At 44.3% G+C, this 10087-nt stretch overlaps 2 protein-coding genes across 3 annotated transcripts; one reads left to right on the forward strand and one right to left on the reverse strand.

Annotated features, from left to right (window-relative positions):
• Positions 1-671: 671 nt before the first annotated feature.
• Positions 672-9256, forward strand: calua (calumenin a). Of its 2 annotated transcripts, XR_014906991.1 has the most exons (8): positions 672-736; positions 986-1217; positions 1679-1872; positions 1965-2131; positions 2205-2265; positions 2856-3055; positions 3136-3698; positions 9233-9256. XR_014906991.1 is itself a non-coding variant. In XM_085375505.1 (7 exons), the coding sequence occupies exons 2-7, from the start codon at positions 997-999 to the stop codon at positions 3238-3240; spliced, it is 948 nt and encodes a 315-aa protein (XP_085231631.1). In that variant the 5' UTR covers positions 672-736; positions 986-996; the 3' UTR covers positions 3241-3705. The 2 variants fall into 2 exon arrangements, 1 of the variants encoding a protein (XP_085231631.1); XM_085375505.1 differs by lacking the exon at positions 9233-9256 and having other exon boundaries at positions 3136-3705.
• Positions 4278-5690, reverse strand: opn1sw1 (opsin 1 (cone pigments), short-wave-sensitive 1). The gene is made up of 5 exons (XM_085376395.1): positions 5351-5690; positions 5106-5274; positions 4870-5035; positions 4491-4730; positions 4278-4370 (listed from the first exon to the last, which is right to left on the reverse strand). Exons 1-5 carry the CDS (start codon positions 5688-5690, stop codon positions 4278-4280), a joined length of 1008 nt encoding a protein of 335 aa, XP_085232521.1.
• Positions 9257-10087: the final 831 nt, after the last annotated feature.

Raw genomic sequence — 10087 nt, forward strand, 5'->3', positions numbered from 1 at the left:
TAACATAATTTAAGTTTGATGAGTTTAACTGCAAAGCAGATAATGCTATCACAAATTGAAATAAAGTAGAAAAACTTACTTTTTGGCATACAAATTACTTTTTTTCATGTTAAATTGTCTGTGTTTGACAAAATGTGCTGATTTTTCACATGTGATAGCAGAACTGAATTGGGCATGCACAGGATGAGTCACATCATTTGAAACTTAGCCCTGATTGGAGAAATTGGAAGTGTTACAACTGACCCACGTTACAACTATCCCCGGTCTCCCCTACTTTTACTTTATTTAAATGTTGCTGTTTGTACGTGAGATTATAGATAAAGTTTTATTGGGGATAACCACAGTGGGGGTCACGTGTTAAAGTTGCAGTTAAATAAACGTGAATGAAAGAATCTGCAGGAAATAAAGTTTCATCTTTTTTAAACTTCATGATTTTTCCGCCCCGCCCCCTGTATGTCAGCGCGCGGGTCTGCGGACGTGGCATGCGTGCTTCCTTCTTTCCTCTCGTGAAGAAGGACCAATGAGAAAAGAGTCCGCGGACAGCAACCCTCTGACATCACCGAGGGAGCATGACGTATAACTGAGGTGGACCAATCAGGTCGAGGGAAAAGTCTGACGCGGGCTCTGATTGGCTGCGGAGGCCCAGAGGCGGCTCCGCGGGGTCGCAGACAGCGGGGCTCGGTGTGAGGAACGAGCAGAGCAGCGGTCGCCAGGTGTAAGAGTAGCACGCGCACAGGTGAGAGGAGAGCAGGTGAGCTGATGCTCCAACAGCTGTAGCGAGTTTGAGGCAATCAGCAGTTTTATGAATATTAAACAGAAACTGTGATGTTTGTAAAACCAGAGTTTATTATCATGTGACTGACGTTTGCGAGAGAAGCTGACTGTGAGTGAAAATATTCAAAGAGGAATTTAAAGCTTAAAACGTAAACTTTGTTTCTGTGTGCGTGCGCGTGCGTATGTCTGTGTCTTTGTATGTGTGTCACAGTGTGTGTCAGGATGGTGCGTCCAGTGCTTGTGTTCCTCATCCTTGCTGTGGTGGTCAGCAGCAGCAGTAAGCCCACAGAGAGGAAAAGTCGGGTCCATCATGAGGAGCCTCTGAGCGCCCTTGAGCATGACGACCAGAAAAACTTCGACTACGACCACGAAGCATTTTTGGGTCAAGAGGAGGCCAAAACCTTTGAGCAACTTCCTCCAGAGGAGAGCCAACGCAGACTCGGGTGAGTTCAGGTCATCTGAAGCTTCGCCTGGTTTTTCTGAGTGATGAAGAGAAGCAGGCCGGCCTCGGCTCTCCACATTGAAGTACAGCCCGATCAGACTGTGGCTGAGCGCTGTGCAGGGACAGGGTCCACAGGGCATAATGAGAAATTCAGACAATCACTTCCTGTAGCTGTGTCATGCTGACCGTGAGGAAATAGACGTCCTCACTGGTCGAATCGTCTCCACCTCCAGCTGCTGCAGACGCAGGAGAAACTTTACAATTTCAACTCACATACTCAGCTCAGCTGTGTTCACAGAAAACTCAATACAATTAAAATAAAGTCCAGTGTATTTCCTGGACCTGTGAGCTCAGTTTGGGTTCAGTTAGGTTAGATATTTCTCAAGTCTAGTCTTTATTTTTGTTGCCTCTCATAAAGATGTTGTTTTTGGCTTTGCGCTCTGGTAATTCGTGTCTCTGCAGCATCATCGTGGATAAAATTGACACTAACCGCGATGGTTTCGTCTCTGAGGAGGAGCTGAAGGCCTGGATCAGAAATGCTCAGAGGAAGCACATCTATGACAGCGTGGAGCATCAGTGGAAAGACTTCGACTTGAACGGCGACGGCCGCATCAGCTGGGACGAGTACAGGAACGTGACATACGGCAGTTATCTGGGTCAGGACTCCATCTGAGGTTATTAGGTCTTCTTTGATAAATGTTATTGTGCTGTAATCAATCTGATCAGGTCTCTCATTGCTTGGTTCCAGATGACCCTCCAAAGGAACCAGAGTACAACTACACCTACATGATGTCGAGGGACGAGCGGAGGTTCCGGGTCACAGACAGGAATGGAGACCTCATCGCAGACAAACAGGAGTTTACCGCTTTTCTTCATCCTGAAGAACACGAGTACATGAAGGACGTCGTGGTGCAGGTGAGACTGATGTCGTGGGGTCATGTGACCCACTGTTTCGTTTCAAATATTTAACTTTCTTTTTTTGTCACAGGAAACGATCGAAGACATCGACAAGAATGGAGACGGGTTTATCGACCTGAAGGAGTATATCGGTGAGGTTTTATCGATCAGGTGGAGCATTAGAGGAAACAGGAAGCAGCTGATCTGAAGGTCAGGAGGTCAGGCCTTTACCTTATCCTGACAGACGGACTAGACAGTGATGGTCTCATGGAGCCTATGCATGCTTTTTGTGATGTCAGGCAGCAGGGGGCAGCACTGTGACGAGCTCGCTGCTGAATACCACAAAATTTACCTGCGGCTGAATTTATTCTGTGTGCTGCAGCTTTCCTTTTTATGATTAGCCAATCAGTGCTTGTTAGGTGGGAGTGTGTGTGTGTGTGTGTGTGTGTGTGTGTGTGTGTGCGTGCGTGTGTGAACAGACTGTAACCAAACAGATAACAGATTTAAGTTCCTCTTCTAAGTTTGGTCACTTCTTGTCACGTCCAATTGCCCCTCCCTGAGCCTGGTTCTGCTGCAGGTTTCTTCCTTTTAAAAGGGTGTTTTTCCTTCCCACTGTCACCAAAGTGCTTGCTCATAGGGCGTCGTATGATTGTTGGAGTTTCTCTGTATTATTGTATTGCCTTGAGGAAAATGTTGTTGTGATTTGTGCTATATATAAACAAACTGAATTGAATTGTCGTAGGTGACATGTACATGTCTCAGGACGGCGAGGAGGAGCCTGAGTGGGTGGCGACAGAGCGTCAGCAGTTCTCGGAGTTCAGAGACAAAAACAAGGATGGGAAGATGGACAAAGAGGAGACGATGGACTGGATCCTTCCCTCTGACTATGACCATGCCGAGGCCGAAGCCCAACATCTGCTGCATGAGTCTGATGCCGACCAGGTGAGGCTGAACCAAATGCGCCCCTCGCAGCTTTCGGTTTACCTGCTTGCATGTGTAACAGCTGATTTTTGTGTCTTCAGGATGGAAAACTGAGCAAGAAAGAGATTCTGGACAAGCATGAGGTGTTTGTCGGAAGTCAGGTGACAGACTTTGGAGAGGCGCTACTGCGACACGACGAGTTCTAGAAGGTCACATGATTGAAGCGTCGCTGGAACAAACTGCTTCTGAATTTTGGTGGAAACTTTATGGAGATAATTTATTTTTAGAGCCAAAGAAGAAAAAACAGTTTTGATGTTCAACAGTTACTGCCAGGTTGTTAGGCCAGACTTTTTTATTTTTCGTATGTGTTTTTGCTCCTCACGAGTTTCTGCAGTACAGAAGCGTAAAACACTGACCCGCCATTTTCACTAAAATCCACTTTTATTTCATTTAGCGTTGAAGAAAATTATGTCATTGGGACACAGTTGGACTAAAAGGAGTGCTCATGTGATTTCAGGTGAGAGCGCCTTACTGTCGTAGCTGTGTTGGTCATTTGGAAAAAAATCTCACGTAAACGTTTTACGCTTCGTCCTTCAGAGCGTTGCCACTTTGGAGCAAATAACAAATGGTTTTTATAAAGATTTAAAGATGCCTTAAAGCATAGGTGTCAAACTCTGGCCTACTGGTATTATACAACTACCATAATATATATATTGTTTAGTATTAAGCTTTGCTTGTTCCATATTCAGTTTTTCAGCAAAACTTGTTTGAGTCCATAAATCTGGAGGAAGATTTTTTTTTTTTTTTTCAGTAAATATTAATGTTAGCCCGCGACCTTGTTACAGTTTTGAATTTTGGCCCACTGTGTATTTGAGTTTGACACCCCTGCCTTAAAGCTTAAAAAAATCTACAGACAAAGTCTGAGTTTTATGTCGCATTTTTACCTGTTTATCAATAAAAAAAAATAAAAAAAGTGAAACTCAGAGTTTGGTTTCGTGAACGTTTTATTCAGAAAGTCTAAAGAAAGACACTTCACTGTTTTTAATGTTTATTTTTGCCTTTTATCTAAACACGTATGTTCTACAGGAACATAGATATCAGCTGATCGTGTGTACGTATAAACTTTATTTACATAACGATGAGAATACAGGAAACATTCGTCCTCCAAACTCTGACCTGTGAAGGTCCTCTTCAGCTCAGTCACGCCCTCTTAAAAGTTCTTTGTGTCACTTTGGTGTGAGCATTAAGAAGCTGTGGACACTTCAGTCTTTGTGGAAACTTCGGAGGATTCGTCCATTGTCTTTCCAAACACCATCTCCATGATACAGCCATTAAACTGAGAACAGAACAGAAGAACTCATCATCACTTCAGTAGCAGGGACAACTCAAACTGTCAGAGAAAAGCTGCGAAAAACTAAACCCTGCGTTCTGCACTGTGTTATCTGAGTGTGCTCACCTGTTTGTTCATGAAGACGTAGATGAGTGGGTTGTAGACGCAGGCGCTCTTAGAGAAAAACGCCGGGATGGTGACAAGTCGATAGTCTTTGTTTTCATCTGTGGAGTAGGCAAAGTAAAGAGCTGCCAGGGCGTACGGGCCATAGCAGGTGACGAAGGACCCCACCATAACGATGATCATTCTTGACACCTCCTTCTCCGCCTTCTGGGTGGAGGCTGACTCAGCCTGCTGGGCTGCAACCTGCAGAGGAAACAACAAGGCTAAGCTTTAATGGAGTGAAGTTCTCAAGCTCCAAACACACTACCAGCACAGAGACTCAGTTAATCACTTAGTGCTGGCTGATTGATTGATTGATTGATTGATTGATTGATTGACTCACTGCTCTCAGAGCACCCAGCAGCTGGGAGTAGCAGAAGATGATGATGGAGAGAGGCATGATGAAGCAGGTGACCATGAGGAAGTGTATGTAGCTGGTCGTGTTGTACTGCTCATTGTGAGTGTACCAGTCGGGTCCACAGGAGCAGCCCAGACCTTCAGGGATGTACCTACCAACACAGACAGTCAGCTCACCTGTGCAGGACACACACGGCCAGAATCACCTGATGCCTACAGTACCTGCTCCAGCCAAAGAAAGGTGGGCAGGCACAGCCGATGCCCATGAACCAGGCGAAGGCCACTGCAGCCAGAGCGTGATTTGAGCCAAACTTAAAGGCTCCGAACGGTTTACAAATGACCAGGTACCTCTCAAAGGAAAGCACCGCCAAAGACCAGGCGGTCACCAGACCTGAGGAGGAGGGAGAAACACACCATTGCACCTGCACACACCTGTACACATCCTGCCGATGGATTGGGTGGTTTACCTGCCACGGAGCCCACAGCACCCTCCAGAGCACACAGCGTGTGACCCAGGAAGAAGTAACCTCGCATGGAGGCTAAGAACACCTGACTGACAGAGAAGGTGACGAAGATGAAGCTGGAGAAGGAGATGTTGACAAGAATGAAGTTGAGTGGGACTCTGAGCTTCTTGTACTTCATCGTCGCCACGAGAACAATGAAGTTTAAAGGAGTGCCAGCAAAAAAAACAAAACCCATAAAGGCGGCCTGCAGGTAAAAGGCCCAGACAGGGGCCAGGTAATACTGGGGCCCCTCAAAGGGACTGACTTTGGAGATGTTCTCGTACAGTTGGAAGTGTTTTCCCATTGTGACCCTGAGCTCTTTGCCGCTGCCGCTGTGTCAGCCTCTTATATACGCTCATAAACCACTTACAGCAAAGATTATGCTGCTGGGATTTTTCTAAACTTTCAGGATTAAGAACTTCTGACTCCTTAATCTGCTTACAGAAGGTTTTCTCTGTGAACACACAGATCCACCCGAGTTCACCTCACTGCTCAAAAAAAACTTTGTGCTTTAACAGCCAATAACATGACAGTAAAACTTTAATTATGCTAAATGATTTATCTGTACTCTTTAAGTTTGGTTACACGTAATAACTAGAAACATTAGCATCCCGCCAACCAGCTCACTGTTGTGGAGAGGTCAGTGGGTGAGAAGCGAGGTACACTTGGACAGGTCACAGATTCAAACAAAGATCTCTTTTAGTGAGGCAACAGAGCTGACTGTTGCTCTGCTGCCAACTCTAAAAATCCTTCTTACAGATGAAGAGGTAAGTCCCTGCTGTGTGATATGGTTTGTGATGGGTTTATAAAGTTTTTAGTGTAATAAACACAAGCTGTTGTCAGGCCCACTGCAGGGCGATGAAGACGCCTGATGATGAAGAGCAGCAGCAGGTGGCTGACGGATCTAAATCCAATAAGAGTCTTTTGTTTTTCCGTGTGCTCAACTTCCGATGTAATCCGGATATTTCAGATTTACCTGACCAGGTGATCCTCCTCAATCCTCCAAATCCTTAAAACATCGTCACACAGTCAGATTAGAAGACTCACGACCACTGAAACGGTTAAAGGGGTTCAGCGTGAGGAAGACTGTGAGGAAGAGGAGGAGGAAGAACACTGAGCCTTTAAGAAGGAGCTGTCCTCCAACCTTCATCATTTCTCCTGCTCAGAGTCCGGAGAACGTCGCGGACAAGAAGAAACTGCACTGTCTCCACTTCTGTTGCCCATTTTCATCCTGGACCAGACTGAAGAGGAGACACATTTATTGACTGATCGATTGATCGATGGCTGTAATGATTGCTGACCTTTAGAGCGGGGGCTGTATCATAACCAGGCTGTGAGCTGCATGGAGCATGGGTATGATACGACCTCAGTTTGGAGGTGACTTGCAGCCTTAAAAGACTGATTAATCACTGATGTATTGACTATTGATTACTTGCTACTATGGATTATTGATTAAGCTCCTGGTGGTTCAGGTATGAAGACCGGAGATTATGTCTGCTGCTTTCACTGTTTAATGTTAGGTTTCTGTTTGTTGTGAGTCTGTGCTGTAACACTTAAAGGTCACAGTGGCCTCAGGTGTTCATGTATCCTGTATTATTTATTTTCATCTTTAATGTCTGTTAAATAAAAAAGAACCTGCTGATCAATGAAGTAATTTGATTGTGTGAATCATTACTTTACTTCAAACATTTAAATGAAACTCAGAAGCTGTTTTGGTTTAATTATTATTTTTTAATAAAATTCCTTTTTGGAGCATTGAGGCACACTATTATTCATCAGATTTATTATCCTGTTATTACAGTTATAACTTCAGAAATGTTTTTAACTTCCAAACTTCTGATTATTGAAACTGAATCAAACTCCAAGCAGCTCAGTTTTTTTCTGTGAATAAAAATGCCCCACTAAAATGACTTATTGATCAATCAATGCCCTAAATTTTGTTCACAGATGACTTGCCGTGTTTCTTTGGGTTTTAGAGCAGTTAAATTCGACTCGATCATTAGAGCTCCGAGCACGTCATCAGGTCCCTGAACGTCTCTTTATCCAGGATCTCTTTTCCTTATAGGGCTTCATTTATACTAACATCATTAGTCAGGGTCAGAGGTCACAGGAAGTGGGAGATGAATGCGAGAAATGAACCCAAGGTTTGTCAGTCTACCTGAGAGTAGTCGCCACAGCCTGCATCAGGTTTGGTTTAGTTACAAAAAAAATAAATCTGGAAGCATCAGAAACATGTCAGTCATAAGAACTTTAGCTCATATCATCAGCCGTTGTTGATCTGTCTGTAACTTCCAAGCCTGAACAGCTTCATTAAAATCAGAAATGAAGCTGAGCAGATGTTGCCACTGGTAAAACTCTTTAACATTGATGTCAGTGATGAAACTAACATTGTACCTGCTACTTGTTCATGTTCCCCTAATAAACGAAATGATCAAAAGTGTATTTGTATTCACTCAGATTATCTTTGATATTAAAGTTTGTTTGATCTGAAACAGTGTGACTGCACACGCACACACACTCAGGGTTAAATGTGATGATTTTAAATGTGTGTAGGTTCTTCAATATCCAGGTTCAGCATGTTAATTTAGTAATTACAAACATTTCAAGTGTAAATGTTTGTGAACATATTTATTTTTATTTGTACTCCTCCGTGTACGATCCCCTCCGTAAATCGCCTTGCTGTAGTGGAGGACTTTTGTGTCCCAAGTATCCATGGAGCTCTGTTGGCTTGGGGGGCCCGGTGGTAGGGCTGCTCAATCTGCTCAACATTTGGCAATAAACCCTATTCGGATTCTTCTGAAGTGTGGCTGGCCTCTCTGTCACAGACAGGGTGAGGAGTTTAGTCTTTTGAGAGGGGCTCAGAGTAGAGCTGCTACTCCTCCACATTAAAAGGAGCCGGTGCGGTTTTAGATACAGGCGACACGGGCGGTTGCCCGGGGCGGCATCGTGGTGGGGGGCGGCATCACGGGCATCGTAGTACTCATGCTGCCCCGACGTCAGCCAGCGCATATTGGGAATGGCATAGGCACCGATCGGTTTTCCCTCGCCCATTTGCTGGGAGTAAGGGCGCCCTCCGTTTGCCAGGTGCGCCTGCTTCTTGCGGCGCAGAGAGGAGAGGGCGGGGCGGCGGGGGATTCACTGGCTGGCTGGAGCAGCATCTAATAACCAACTCGCAAAATAAAACAAAATTAAAACAAACCAGCAAACATGAAAACACCAGACATTATGCTACAGACTTATAATTTGCACCGATGTTTTTTCTAAATTCTATACACAAAAAGTGAGCGCGAGAGCCCTCGGTGCGCCTGCTCGCTGCTGAAGTCAAAGTAAACTTTATTGTCATCTCCGCTACATACAGTCCAGTATATAGAGAGACGAGGCTCCAGTTACAGCAGTGCAAGTAAACAAACACTATATATAAGAAGAGTAAGAAAATAAATACACACTTTAGGACCAGGGGTAAAGGGATCAATAACATCCATCCATTCGCTTCCGCTTATCCTTTTCAGGGTCGCGGGGGGGCGCTGGAGCCTATCCCAGCTGTCATAGGGCGAGAGGCAGGGTACACCCTGGACAGGTCGCCAGTCTGTCGCAGGGCCAACACACAGGGACAGACAATCATTCGCACTCTCATTCACTCGCACATTCACACCTAGTGGCAATTTGGATTATCCAATTAACCTATCCCCAAGCTGCATGTCTTTGGACGGTGAGAGTAAGCCGGAGTACCCGGAGGGAACCCACACAAACACGGGGAGAACATGCAAACTCCACACAGAAAGACCCCGGCCTGATGGTGGAATTGATAACAATTTAAAATTTACAGTTTGATGATTTAAAGCATAGGTGTCAAACTCTGGCCCGCGGGCCAAATTTGACCCGCAGCCTAATTACATTTGGCCCGCGAAGCCATACCAAATTACTATTAGAGCTGGCCTACTGGTATTATACAGCTAATATATATATTGTTTAGTATTAAGCTTTGCTTGTTCCATATTCAGTTTTCCAGCAAAACTTATTTGAGTCCATAAGAAAAGATTCATTCTTATATCTGGAGGAAGATTTTTTTTTTCAATAAATATTAATGTTAGCCCGCGACTTTGTTCCAGTTTTGAATTTTGGCCCACTGTGTATTTGAGTTTGACACCCCTGATTTAAAGTCTCACACACATAAGCCATCAAAAGGGGAGGGGGGCCGGCTGCTTCCAAATAGAGCACATTTCATTCATAATGATGTAAATCCAAGCCCATTATGTATTCATGATTTGAATCCTGGGTTGTGTAAAATCTCAGAAATAAACCCTAGACAAAGTGAATCTGTGAACTAAGGTGTAGGTGTGTTAGATCATGTTGTGGTGATCCTCGAGCTGGGGGATATGTGTTCATACTGGAGTGCAAAATTAAAACCAATGGAAGATGGACAAGAAAAGTTCAATAATGGCAGGTCATCCTGAAACAATCAGAATCAGTATACTTTATTACTCCCTAAGGAAATTATGTGCGTTACAGCTGCTCCAAGAAGAAATGGTAAAAATAGCAACAGTAACAGACTAAACTCCAAACAATACATTATGTTACAGATTATAATATTAATTAGTCATTGTCAGTTGTTGATTCGTCCTGTTCTCATTGTATGACGAATTATGATTGCTGATTGGTAGCCGTTTGCATACTATGCATACTCTCTCTCTCTCTCTTCAT

The sequence above is a fragment of the Diplotaxodon limnothrissa genome, linkage group LG17, assembly GCF_057381915.1.
Source record: "Diplotaxodon limnothrissa isolate DT_005_m linkage group LG17, D_limnothrissa_male_GT1.1, whole genome shotgun sequence".
Taxonomy (NCBI): domain Eukaryota; kingdom Metazoa; phylum Chordata; class Actinopteri; order Cichliformes; family Cichlidae; genus Diplotaxodon; species Diplotaxodon limnothrissa.